The sequence below is a fragment of the Augochlora pura genome, chromosome 8, assembly GCF_028453695.1.
Source record: "Augochlora pura isolate Apur16 chromosome 8, APUR_v2.2.1, whole genome shotgun sequence".
In the NCBI taxonomy this organism is placed as follows: Eukaryota; Metazoa; Arthropoda; class Insecta; order Hymenoptera; family Halictidae; genus Augochlora; species Augochlora pura.
This window is the reverse complement of record NC_135779.1, coordinates 3,401,475-3,415,501: the sequence shown is the minus strand read 5'-3', so window position 1 is coordinate 3,415,501 and position 14,027 is coordinate 3,401,475. Positions and strand designations below refer to the sequence as shown.

Below are 14,027 nucleotides of genomic sequence, written 5' to 3'. Positions count from 1 at the left end.
TATACGCATAAAATCCATTGTAGACTTATTGCAGCGCAATCGTTTATCATCATCCCCTACTGAAGTCGTACTGGCACACCCTGGCGGCTTTCAAATCTCCCGCCCTAGGGCAAGGCTGTCCTATTCGCGGCGCACGTACCCCGATAACCCCAAACGGGGGATTTCGATAGGCGGATTCGCGGGATTCGATAGTTGCGAGTGCCGGCCGAAAGCATGACGTCAGGGTGGTGGAGCGAGAGAGCAATGGCGTTGGGAACGGCTACGGGACTAGAGCAGGACGGGGTTGCGTTGGTTCGAAAGAGAAGGAGCTGAGACGGTGGTCGTTGGTTACGGAAGGGAGAGGAGAGGAGAGAGCGGCATGTCGGTGAACGTAGTTTGGTAGTGTGCGTGGAAACAGCGAGGGGGCTGGTGCATAGAGAAGAGGAGCCTCGGCGAGAGGATCGGTTCGGATCGGAGCCGGTAGGGAGGGAGGGAGGCGATATCTCTGTCGAGAGGAGAGACAGGCAGCAGGCATCGGGCAGCAGCAGGGGCAGGAGCGGTGTGCGAGTGAACGAGCGAGGACGGCCCGTGCGCTCGCGTTTCGTCGCCGATTCGTGTGGGTGCCTGTGGCGAGTGCGTGCGCGAGTGCGTGCCCACGGGTAGGTACTTTCGATTTCCAGCGATCACGAGGACGACAGACACGGGAGGCCGATCGAGCCGGGCGCACACGACGGTTGGCCATGGAGTGAAACGGTGCGGGTACGAGCCGCCGTGCCCCTAGTCTCCTGTCAGTTGTTCCGTGATTGTACTCTGTTGTGTGTATGTGCAGATGCGTGCGGGTATCTCGTGGAACAGGTGTTCGACGATTCCTTGGGTCCTACCCGCGACTACCCGGGGTCTTATTGATCTGACCGGGCCGGCGAAAATCTGTTCGGCACCGGATAATCAACGGAACGGTTCAACGGACAGAGGCCCGACCGGTGTGTATACTCGTTCCGACCGGAAAGAATGAAGTAGAAGAGGCGCGCGTGTGTTCTGTCAACGACTGGCGACGCGTGCGATCGTCCGTACATGTGTGTGTGCGCCGGGCATCGGCTTGTCACCGATCGTGTTTGGGCTGCTGTTTCCCCGTTTGCAGCGTCACGGGAGGTGTTCTCGTGATCGTGGGCGCGATGGTGACGGGTTGTCTCTAAGGGAAAGATAAACGTTGCCAGTAGCAGCGAAGGAATCGGCGGCGAATCAGACAGAGAAAGAGAGCAAGAGAGAGAGAGAGAGGGAGAGTGAAAGAGGAGGAGGAGAGAAAAGGAATTGTGAGAGGGGAGTGAGAGTCGGTGAATCGGCGGCGCGTTTGCGAACGCGCCCATCGCGCGTCCAACATGGCTACCGCGGGCAACGCGACGACTGGCAGCGCCGGCGAATCGAGCGGCAACAATGTCGCCGTGCCCCAATGGAAAAGGGACCTGATACAGCGACGTAGACAACAGAGCAAGGTGCTCACGAGCAATGGGGCGAGCGTGAAGCTCTGCTCGGCGATGATCGGTTCGTCGTCGCCGACGGAATCCGTGGACCCGTTGCTCGGCCAAGAGCAGTGTGTCGCCGCAGCCGGTGCTGTTACCGGCAATGTGCCGTTGCGATCGCGCGCGGGAATGGAAGACGAAAGCCCTGTCAACGGCCTCCCAAACAGCTCGTCTGCTAGCGTCGTCGGCGCCGTTGGTGGTGGAAACAATGGTAGTGGTGGAAGCACAGCGGCGACCGGTGTCGTCGTGTCGTCCTCACCGTTTCTATGTAGAGGAGCAGCAGCCGGTGGCGCCACCGTCGCCGGCGGAACAACCACAACCGCCGCCTCTGCCGCCGCCAGCAGCCTAGGCTCCTCAGTCGCGTGCAACATGCGTCTCGAAGCGGATCTGTCGCTCTGCTCGGACTCGGAGGATGTCGCGAACGGCGCGCTGAGCAAATCGTCGACGGACACCGAGCGGAAGTCGTCAGAGCACGGGGACGGATCTGAGAACGAGGACGCGGTCAAAGGGAACAACACGGAGCAAGCATCGTGCGAGGAGCGTCGCACCCGGCCCACCTGTAGGTCTATGAAACCGGAAAGGGACGTTCTGGCGGAGCTGACGCGCGCCAAAGCGGAAATGGCGAGGAACAGGCCGGCGGGCAGTGACGACGGGGAGAGCGACAGCTCGGAGGAGCTGCAATATGGCCCCGGGATAGTGAACAAGCTAAAGAGCAAATACCTGAACCTGGCGCTCAGGGAAATGAACAAGAGTCGAGTGACGGTGCAACGGTTCCGGCGCGCGGCCAGCTTGGAGGATCTGCTGGACTGCGACGACGAGCCAGGCGAGAAAGCCGTGAGAAAGTACACGAAGAGGACCAATGTCACTGGGAGCAACGCAAAGACGGAGAGATACAGGAATGCGTCCAGGGGTAACGAGTCGATGAAACGAGCGAGAAGCGTTGAGACGCTGATGAGGTACAACGGTGCCGAGGATGGCCGCATGGGCCAGGGGAACGTGCTGAAGCAGGAGCCGGTCAACGACCACATCATCCTGATAGATCGGACCACGGTGAAGATCGAGAGTCGGCTCACCGAGCTGGACAGGCCGAAGCCTGTCAACAAGCCGAAGAGGATCAAGCCGTTGCTAGCGGAGACCGAGAGGCCGCCGCCGGATCTAGTCAAGACCACCATGAGAATCTTCGAGGGGTCTGCGAAGAAGTTGAGACCAAAGGGCGAGGTTGCGGCGAAGGTGGCTACCTTCAAGACCATCAACGACACTTACAAGGCTCAGGCTCAGAAAAAGGTTGTCGCGAAACCGCCGGTACAACCTAAACCCTTCGTGAACGGCAATTCTAGACCGATGCCGGGCTCACCGAAAAAGATTGTGCTGCCTCAGAAGCCCACCGCCGAGCTGATCGAGACGCAAGCCGGTCAAGAAGAATACCACATCGACGGGGTGATCACGGAATCGATCGTGCAGTCGGTGTCTTCGGTGGTCAGCAAATTCCAGCAGATCGAGAAATCGCACTCGCCATCCCCGTCGCCCGAGCCTTCGTTCAAGCTGAAGTTCTCACCTGCACCTAGTCCGGAGCCCCAGAAGCTGCGATCCTCCCTGGAGATCAACGTGAAGTCGCCGCCGGTGACGCCTATTCTCTCCCCGAGGATATCTTCGCCCAGGTTGCAAAGTCCTTCGTCGCCGATGAAGGACACGTTCAGACAGAGCTCACCGCATTTGATCAGTCCGTCGTCGCCGATCAAGGACGTTCCCAGGCAGACGTCCAGTCCGATCCACAAACTACCGCCGAGTCCCAGCAGGGAGCTGCTCAGACAAATATCCGCGTCGGAGTCCCCGAAGGCCCCCCGGCTGCCGTTGGATGACCCATTGCCACTAAACAACAGCGCGGATCACCCGAGGCAGCAGGTCCCAGAGAGGATACAGAGTCCTACGATTCGAGAGAAGATGGACGAATTCAAGGAGAAGGACCAGGACACGATGGTGGCCAGCGAGGAGGAGGGCGAAGAGGACGTCGACGCACCGAAGACCATCTCGAAGACGGCGTTGGAAAACATCGCGAAGACCGGAGTTACCATGCAGTTCAGCTTCAGCGACAAGCCGACCACAAACAAGAGTTACTTGCCAGGGTACACGCAGAACGGGCAGAAGTCGGCGGACGAGCAGACGGAGGCTCGTACAGAGAAGTTGTCGGAATCCAGGGGCAAGCCGTTTTTCCCGGGCAACGCTTCCGCGAACGTTGTAACGGAGCAGGAGACGGTCTCCAGGCTCCAAGAGAGGCTAGAACCGGACAAGTGCGATCGGAAGATCGAGGACACCAAGGAGGAGGACGGCGACGCGGGCGACGCGAGGGGCAACGTCGACAGCAAACCGATCGGAGCCATCTGCAGCCTAGGGCTGATCAAGAACATCACCGCGACCTCCTATTCCCCAAGCAACGAGTCCAAAACGATAAGATGCCAAAAGACCTCCGAGTCGCCGCCCCAGAAGCAGATCGGCATCATCAGGCCTCTCGTGTCCACCAAAACCCAACATCCCCAGCAGAATCTGAGCAACCGGGAGCTAGAAAAGAACCTGATCAATCGCGTCAAGAGCATAGAACAACCTACCAAAGTCGTGGTCAGTTTGAAGAGCGCAGACGAGATCCAACCGGCCAAGAAATCTGGCTCCGGCAGCGGGGGTCTGTGGGAGACCAAACCGTGGAACCAGCAGAACAACACCATGGTGTTCAACTTCAGCAATCGGAAGGACGTGCCCGACTATATCGAGAACGACGGACTCATCATTAAGAGGAAGCGGGATAAGCCGAAGGTGAGTCACCGATATGATCTAATCGTAATTCTTTCGATATTATCGCAATGTTTACCGGATTGGATACCGTAAATTTGACGACTATTTTGCCGCAAATGCCAAGGACACGAATGCACAGTATAGGCCAATTGCCGGTTCCTGGAACGAGAAACGATATCTTGTTTTCTTAGTATTGCCGTTGCTTAATTGATATTCCTCTTTGAACTTCTTAATTGTTTCGTCACACAGGTTTCGTATTTCTCGTTCAGGTGCACACAATTCTTTGAGTAACATTAGAAGGTATCAAATTGCTTTTCAGAAATCGATTCGTACGGTATGAGTAGGGTAACTTCAACCCTGAAATATTATATTAGGGTCCCCGTGACCCCATTAATATTTTCTGTACACCAATTTTCGCATTTATAATTGCATCAATTTTTACAGAATCTTAAAATAATCTTCGTTCGAAACTTTGTAGTCTGAGTGAACTGGGCAGCGCCCTAGGGTGCCATTCAAGATTGCTCATTGCCAATCTGATCTTCTTGGTATAGTGCCGGAAGTTCGCGAGAAATCCGCGGATCGATACGGTTCAATAGCGGCTCGGTACCAGGCGCTTTCTTTTCGTTCGCATACATAATTCAAGCACTAATTTCACTTTCCTTAATATCGCGCTCAAACAAAAGCGTCGGAGCTGGTGCGTGCGAGCGTTCGGTCACACGCAGAATTTCAAACGAGGACCCCGAGCATTCGTGGCACGCGGTTCCCGTTCATTCGACATCATGCGCGACATTTATTTGTTTTCTATTCCGTGCCGGGCGGGCCGTCGCGTTTAAATGCTCGTAAACTTGCTCGAACAGCTGATGAGACCCGCCTATGCTTGCCGGGGCAATGCCTTTACACCAGACGGACAAGCTTTAACTCGTTGGCCGAGTGAAGTTCCGATAACGCGACGCCCACGTAATCGCGACGGGACACGGTTTAATAGAATCCTGCTGGAGAATTCGCTAACGAATTGGTACTTCAACTATAATAGGGGACGCAGGTTTCTTATCCTTTTAAACACTTGGCAATTTCTCGAAATACTATAAAATAGTAACCTCAGAGAACCATATTTCAAAGTCCTAGAGACTGAAAGTGTGATATTAACCATAGAGCGACCCCTTCCATTTGTCGCCATAACTGACACCGCGGCTGACTCTAAATAAAATCTTAATAACCGAAATATTATTTATTATTTTCAAAATAAAAAATATGAAGTACGACGTGAGTTAGGGGGGTAAGGGAAATCTCAATGTTTTAGTATTTATTTAAAAACGTTTGTGTACAATTTAGTAACGTATAAGAACCGTGTACATTAACAGAAACTTACACTAGCAAAATTACCTGTCGATCGATAGGAAAATTTTTTTTCTTTTCGCAAAGCAACCTTCGAATAAAGAAATTTGCGCAGAGATCTATCCAGTAATCAGACACACGAGTTTGATATCAAAAGGTCAACAGAAGGACTCCCCATTTCTTTGCTAGATCCAAACAGCGTATGCGACGAGACTTGATTTAAACTCCGTAAATCACGGCAAAGATCTTCGCTTATCTCTGTGAGCGATGAAGCAATAAACCTTGACGTCAGATAATAGCCTCGCGATTTTCAAGTTTTACGGCAGGTTCGATAACTGGGACCGTTGAAAATCATTTTTTCCGAATCGAGCAACGACATTCCTCGACCCGCCAGCGCTTCGAGGAAGCGGCGCTTGGTGGTCGAAGAAGACGGATTGAATACAAATGACTGGTTGATTCGTCGCCGGGTGGTTGCCGGGATCTAACCCCGATGTTGCGCGTCAGACACCTGTCCCGAGAGCTCCGAGGCGGTTCTCGAAGACGAGCTCTCTTAGCCGCAAGTTCACGGTGAAACGAGGCGAGACCGAGCTCCGTCCGATCCGCGAGATCGGATCGAACGATCGCTGTACTTTCTCGCGTTAGATAACCCGGAACTAGAATCCTCCGGTCGAACGCTGTTTCGTGGGGGCCCCGGCCTCTCGTCGTTTACCGGTTCCTCGGAATTTCTCCGCCGCGAAATCGTCCACGCTGCCCGATCTAATGGCTGTAACGAGGCACCCTCGGTTCGGTCGCCGGACAGAACCAGAAGAATAGGCCTGGCGGCGGGACTCGACGGGAGGCGGTCGTTTAACGAACCGGAAACTAGAGCGTGCGTCAAGACGCGCGATCCTTGAACGGAGAGACAATAGTCGACGATACCTTCTTACGAGGATCGATCCGGTGTAGATCGTGTGTCCTTGGAGAGAACGAAAGGCCTCCCGGAATCGAGAAGCCGGCGACAGCGCGAAACTGTTTCGCAGGCGGGGACGGGATAGCGTTACAAGCGTCGTTTTGCGAGTAAAGAGTAAAAGGCGATCGACTACTTTAATCAGCTTTCGTGAGGATTAGGACCCGTGCGAAACGTCACGACGCGACGACGGTCGCTTCAAATCCGGAAAAGCTCCGCGTCGAAGAAGCCCCGGCTCGCCCGAAAACAATTCAATTACGCTCGAGGACGAAAACTACTACCGATAGAATCAGCCGGTTAGAAAATGGAAATTGACGATTACTTGAACAATTTTATGCGAGCTCGTTTAGAAATAGACTCGTTAGACATATGCATAGGCTACTTCTAATTAGGAGAAGCAACAGAGAGCCTGTCTCCGTAACCTCTCGTTTTCCTGCGTTTTCTATAGAAACAGTTCGACCAGAGATCACTATAGTATAGTTCAAACTATGTTCGGTACACTAAATCTGCTTATATTTAATAAATTGTTAAATATTTCAGTAGACTGCGGATTTTTATGGAAATTCAAATTCTTATATATAATTTTCTGAAAATACAATTAGGAGAAACATTTATTTCATTTAATACAGAATTCTTTCTAGCAAAAATAATGTCTACATTTTCTTTCACTTGATAATTTGTTAGATTTAGAATCACTTTAAGAGTACAGATTACAATGACCATGACTTCGTATCTCTGTACGATTGCCTAAGTACAAGCGCCATTTATTTCTTCGCAACGGGAACAGATTTCTCTAGGAACTCTGGGAAGGAAAGTAAATGCGATGATAAATGAGAAACGAAAATCATCGCCGCAGATTAGGTGAATAATTAAAGCCAGCGCGCTTTTAACATCATATTCCGTGTTATACATGGAACGAGAATATATCGTAGATTAGAAGGAAGGTCTCAGTTCTGGTGATGGAGCGCCGCCGAGTGCAAGGGGTCAATGGTAGAAAGCATCCGTAAATTATACGATAGATCCGATCCACGGGTTTCTCTGCTCGGTTTTATCATAAATGCATAACATCTGCGGTCTAGATATAAAACCCAGTCAACGGTTTTAGCCAGGCCACTACTTATTACGAGAACGCGAATTTACCGTTAAAAACTAGACGCATTACCTACTCGGATAGCAGGACCTGGTACTAATTCGACACCCGGCATAAAAATCGTTATTTCAATACCCAGTTTCCGACGATGAATCATAATCTCGGTATAATCCATCAAGGTCTAAAGAAAAAGTAACACCCGGTTTGAAAAAAGAAAATATTATACCTCGGAAACTCTGATGACAAAAAATATTACGTACGATTACAAAGAATTCTAAATATACTCAATTATGTATGGTTATGCTCGTTTTTCCCAGTGCTAAAAACTTGAAAAATGTCGGGCATTAGATTCACATTATGAAAAATGATTAGAGAAAGGTAAAAGTCACGGAGCGTTCGCTAGATTAGTTTTCTTGCTTGGAGAGCGTGCGAAGCGGCTCGCGCGATAGATAAAACTTCGCTTAGCCGCGCGTAATTCGCTGGGGTCGCGTGTCCCCGGTTGCCATTCCGGTGGCATTAGGTCGTGTAAACGGGAATCGGGAGGCGGGTTTCAGGCCTGAAGAGACTGCAGGCGATCGGTTTCCGAGGCTGCCAACTGCATCTCCGCCTTTACGCCAGTAATTAAACGGAGATTAAGCGGCCTTAGATCCCGCGATAACGAAGTTGCGCGGTTATTCGCCGCTCGGCTCGGCTCCGCTGGTATCTGGTTACGCAATTAAATGGACCGCGGTGAACGACGATAATCGATTAAAGGTTGACTCGTTTTCGCGTCCCACGCGACGCCGCTCGAGCGTGTTTTCGAATTGGACGGCGGGAAAACGGAGAAAAATGCGCGGGGGCTCCCGCGTCCCGGAGATGCACACACGCGGGATTATCCCGGAGAGATCGTAACGCGCTCAACCGTCCGTGTCCGTCGCGTTAATTAACCTTCGACGACCTCGTGATAATTACGCAATCTCGAGCGTTGCACCCGGCCGCGGCTCCGCGCAAAGCGCGTAGAACGCGTTCCGATGGCCGAGCGATTATCGCCGGCTTCGCAACCGAACGTCATAATTGGTCTAATTAATCCGTAAGAGCATCCGATTACGATTGAGATACGAACCACTTCGCGGCGGAATCGGGCAAAAGGCTCCCTTCACCGATCGGACATGACGCGCTCTCCTGCGGAATTAGGCCGCGGAAACGAGCCTCTGTTCCGCGTCCCCGTGCCGTCCTCCGTTCCTTTGTTTCTCTGTCCCTTTGAGATTATTCGCGACGAACGGGCAAAGTGCTAATTGATTCGAAACGCCGCGCCGATTCGGAAGCGTTGTCACGGTCTACCGGCTTCCTCTCGTTCACGCTCGCGGGTTTTCCGTCTTCGTGTACCTTGAACCGGTGCCAGCCACTGGAAACAGAGAAGCTCGGAACCGTTGATTCGAGCGGCGAAAGAAAAAAAGAAGAAGCGGAAAATTAAGTGGAAGCCGCGGAGCTTCGCTCGCGAAATTCCTTGAAGTTGCCGACTGAGACGATCCCCGTTTCGTAATGCCCGTGGAAAGCAATGAATCGGCCGGACTTATTACGTCGGTCCTGCGCTCGCGAAGATAAAACGGAATATCCGAAATGAAATGTGCAACGAAGGGAGAGGGAGACTATGATTACCAAAGATATAGGCGTAGTTTAACGGAGTTTTAGGATTCGGAAGACAATAATCGATAGAAGAATGTATACCGGTATATTTGAATGCCAAAGGTGGGAGAAATAGTCAAACGTTAATCGCTAGGGCGAAATGCAACAATTTAGATGATTGTAATAGATATTGGTTGAAGGAGTGAGAGCGTAGATACGAAATACGTAATAATGATAGGAGTACGTTGATGTATCTGTTAGATGATCATTATGAAAAAGGGAACTATACTTTAGAAATGGTATTACGTGGAATGGAAGATAATGAAATAATAGATTGATAAATAAATTGAAGAAAGTAAGGGTAGAGTGAGCGCTCAGATCTCTGGATAGCTTTTCTTGACGTCTGCCCAGGTTGAAACTTCCTCTCGTAAGTTGCAAATGGGAATCATTTAATTAAATGCTGATAAGTACATAAGGGGGCTAAAAATGGCGTACAGTTCAGAATGTACACTAAAGATATTGCGAAGAGCAATGGGCAACGTTGAGTGACTCAGAAATAAATGGGTTCGCGGAAGTCTCGGTAGTCATTTGCGCAAACACCGTAGAAAGTACCAACCCTTTTACTGGAATCGATTCTTGTACAAATTTGTTGCGATTAGACGGCCGGATATAGATACTATTAGAAAGACTGCAAACCGTGAGTCACCATGCAATTATTGTAGCATCGACTTTACCCTTCATCATTGTCGAGATTACTTAATTAGCATGCGGCAGTGGCCGTGTCGCGAGCCACCTCGTTTTCATCGGTATCATTCGCTGCTGTGGATAATCTCGACTATCGTCTAGACTCGCGGATGGTTTATTTATGAGTTTATAAAAAAAACCGCGAGGTAGACTTAATTCCCGATCTTCGATGTGCATGCTATCTCCATTGGAATTCAATTAATTCCGGCTCGGCCGGATTCATCCGCGGTAATTGTAAATTTCGACGCGAGATCGTCGGACCGCGTTTCTCGGAATGCACTCCGTTCCTCTTTGCAATTGTTGCACGCGTCCGCGTAGATAAATAATAGGGTATAGGCGGAAACGGAACGGCGCAGATAAAGTAAGGAGAATCCCATCTTTCGGAGTGGCTCGCCGGTCGTTCTCCGTCCCACCGCGGAACAGTGGAACGTTCTCCGGTGCGCGAGCTAGTCCCGGACACTCGGCTGCTCGTAAATATTTTCAATTCCACGTCCCGAACGTACGTTACCTGTATACATATTTAAATGCTACGGTAACGGTGAAATGTTTCACAATCTTTTGAAAGTTTATCGGCCGGGTGAAAGCAGAAATTACGTGGCGCGGCCGCGACGCGCGCTTAATTGCGCCGCGGAAGCGTCCAAATTTGAGAGTTCCTCCTAATTGCTTTATCGTCATTCCTCTCACGTTTGCCGGTATCAACAACGGGCAGACGCGACTTTTCAAATCGGCCGATCTAACCGAATCGTTATTAGCGCCGGTATAACGCGTATCGGGTGGCCGATGATATTTATGGCCTCGAGCTTGAACACTTGTTTAATTGATTTATGTTTATTCCGAGATCGTATCTGAAAATCAAGCGCATCGTAATTTGCAGCGATTATATTTTTAGCAGTAATTAATGCTTATCGGCATCCGCTGAATTAATTTCATTAATGTTTGATGCTGATTTGTTTGTGTTTCCGACTAGCCATTGTTTTATATCGCTGTCGGGGATACCGCGTATAACAAGTATCAATTGATACCACGAAATTCATCATTTTTCAAATTTCTCAAACTTCTCAAATATTTATTAGCGGTACTGTAATTGGCTCAACAAAAAATCAGGGTATATATTGCCAACTTTTATTATTAACTCAGTCTTTAATGCATAACCTAGCTTTCTGAGGTACTTATTAGCACTTTGAAAAATCCTCGTCCACGTAGGGTTAAATGTTCAAGCCTGTGAATTCATTTAATAATGATAATAATAATTTCTTCACGCATGCGGATAAAATACCCTTTATTCCAGAACAAAACGTAAGAAACGAATGAATCTTGTAGAGCCGTCACGCGAGAACAATAAAAATCGAAGGAGAGAGTTCCACGGAAAAGGGCGCGACGGCTTTCGTATCGATTACGCGGGCGTTCCCTAAGAATTCGTGGACGCTTACCTGGAAGCCGAGGTGTACCCGGCGGCGGTTATCGCAACGCCACGATAACGTCGGCGAGCGATCAACGACTCGTTTCGGCGTCCTCTCGAGTACCGGAAGCGGGGCCGCAACGCCGCCGATTATGCGCTATTGCGTAAACATTAAATGCGCTTCTTCGCTTTCTGTGTTATTACTGTTATCACGGATTCACTCCGTAACGAGCCGCTGACGTAACCCGAGGCCCGCGTAACCGGCTCCTCCTTCGTCCTGAAACGGCCGATGCCCCGTTTCCTCCCGTCTTCATTTTCCGCGAAGCGTTTCGGTTTTTCCTCCGCCCTCGTTTCCAGCACCCTCGTTTTCGCGCTCCGATTCGAACGACCAGCGACAAAACCGCCGCGCGGACGTGCCATTTTCTCGCGGACGTCTGCTACGGCGGTGGTTTGACATCGAGCGATTAAAATTTAATTTTTAGTGGCGGTGAATCGTCGGAAAGTCGACGATTGAATTATCCGTTGATGAATGTAAACGTCGTCGACTGAAAAATCGACAACTGAAGAATCGATGACTGAATTAATCGATGATGAAATTGATCGTCCATCCTCGCTTGAACGAGGCGATTAATAAGCGTCGATCCTTTAATAGAATTGGAAGGATATTTTAATACAGACTCCGTTAGGGACTACCTTCATCATGTTTATTACTTTGCTGTATCTTTGTCTCGGTTTGGGGTGGACTCTACCGCTTTTATTCTACCTCAATTTATTACAATTTACAGTAGTAATTGAACCATTAGTCTTCGATGAACTTACTATCCGGTTTGGATCCTTTTGATCATGATCTGCTTAATCTCTTATATATATCCGCGAAGCGAACACCGTTATCTTGCATATACCGACGAATCAAAGGAAAGCGATCGTATCGGCTAGTTGTCTTATCGTTGGGCCGCGGATGTTTACGCAGTTATTCTATCTGATAGTTCTACAAGAGAAACAATGTAATTGAAGAAGTATTCGATAAGTAATATCTCTGTGTATTAACTCAGATTAAACTACATTCTGCTGCAAATAACTAGTTTCATTCATCGATGAAATAATAAATGCATTCCTTACAAGTTAGCAAAACAGTTCAATGACCGCGGTAAACTAATACAAAAATTGCTGTAGCAAGAGTCTGCGTATAAATGATATAAATTGGTAAAAAAATCTCACTGTTCCCGAAATCTAAAAATAGATTTTAGCAGCGTCCTTTCGCCAGGTGCACTCTGCGCCGGTAACAATGGCTTCGACGGTGTACTAAAATCGACAGGTGATACAAGCCACACGGTTTATCAGGAGTCCCTGTAGATTACAGCTAGGAGAATTATCTCTAGCTGTCCGGTTATCGAACGAAGCTGGATCGTCGCCAGGCCGTGTGAATCGATTCGCGACGAATGCCAATACGTCCGCGTACCAAACGTCGACTGTTACGGGACAGCCGACAGCAACCGATCCTCCGCGCAAACACGCGGTCTTCAGCCAGGAAGCCAATGGAACTAGTTTAGGGTACGGCTCGGTGAGTCAGACAGCTGTTTATCGATTGGTAATAAAGAAGCAACGAGACGCGCCAACGATATCGGGTATCGCGGATGCGTCACTCGTCCGTCCCTCTGTCCGCTCTCTCGCATTGTCCGCGCCTCCGGAAACGCGACCGACAACCGAAAATCCGACGAATCGAGAAAGATCGCGGCAGAGAAAGGAAAGTGCAACGACGAAGAACCACTGTTCGCCCGTTTCTTCGACAGGTTTGCCGTGTTACAGCCGCAGGTAATCGGATTTGTGCCTCGAGAAGGTATCCTTGACCTTCTTTCGCTCCACACAACTATTACACTATTCGGCCGCTCGCGCGTTTCCGCCGATCCCGCGATCTTCGGCGAGCATTCATTCCCCGCGATCGTGGCTCTGGAGTGTCCGCCTCCCTCGGAGGCGTCGATCAAAAACAAACGGAAATCTAATCGATCGGCGCTGTCGGCGATAATGTAGTCGATAGATATATCGGCTTTCAGAGTCGATGGTTCTTAGAATCGAGATGGAGACGTTCGCGCTGTGAGAGAGGATCGAGTGGCCCTTCTCGGTCGCCGCGCTAGTGGGCTGTTCTCGTCGATCCGTGAGGACGGTATCATCTTCTGGGACAGCTACAATAACACTACAATCAACTTTTAAGGATCGATAAATTTCTACTAATAATCTCGTAATCGACAACGTATAACAACGTTATACATTACGTTATACATTAGTTCATCTTTAGTTCAGAAATTACTACACTGAAACTGAATCGTCGAGCTCTCGAAACTGTTTTATAATTAATTTCAAACTAGACCAAATTAACAACGTTCTTTTTGTAATGAACAGCGTGTAAATAATACCAGTGTGCCTTCGATTAGGAAATAATTAATCGGAAGCTTTATCGCTAAGATTTCGCAACTTTGATTCAATTCATTTCGATTGGACAAAGTTAATAAAGTTCATCTTGCAATGAGCGACCATAACTTTGCCAGAATTCATCCCAAGTGGTTGAAACAAGAGTCCATTTTATAGGGTGGACTTTCCAACCTTCCGAACCAATTTTATCGAACCCTTTCA

The 14,027-nt window shown here is 49.6% G+C and overlaps 1 protein-coding gene across 3 annotated transcripts in view; it reads left to right on the top strand.

Moving 5' to 3' along the window:
* Positions 1-69: 69 nt before the first annotated feature.
* The window catches only part of Bif (protein phosphatase 1-binding protein bifocal), a 44,574-nt gene continuing 30,616 nt past the window's right edge, over positions 70-14,027 (top strand). Inside the window, exons 1-2 of one of the 3 annotated variants that reach the window (XM_078188751.1) lie at positions 70-4,301; positions 13,451-13,597. In XM_078188751.1, coding sequence (XP_078044877.1) covers positions 1,356-4,301; positions 13,451-13,531 — 3,027 coding nt within the window. In that variant the 5' untranslated portion in view covers positions 70-1,355 and the 3' untranslated portion in view covers positions 13,532-13,597. Of the gene's footprint in view, positions 4,302-13,450; positions 13,598-14,027 lie in introns of those variants that run through there. The other 2 variants (XM_078188749.1, XM_078188750.1) reach the window with 2 other exon arrangements.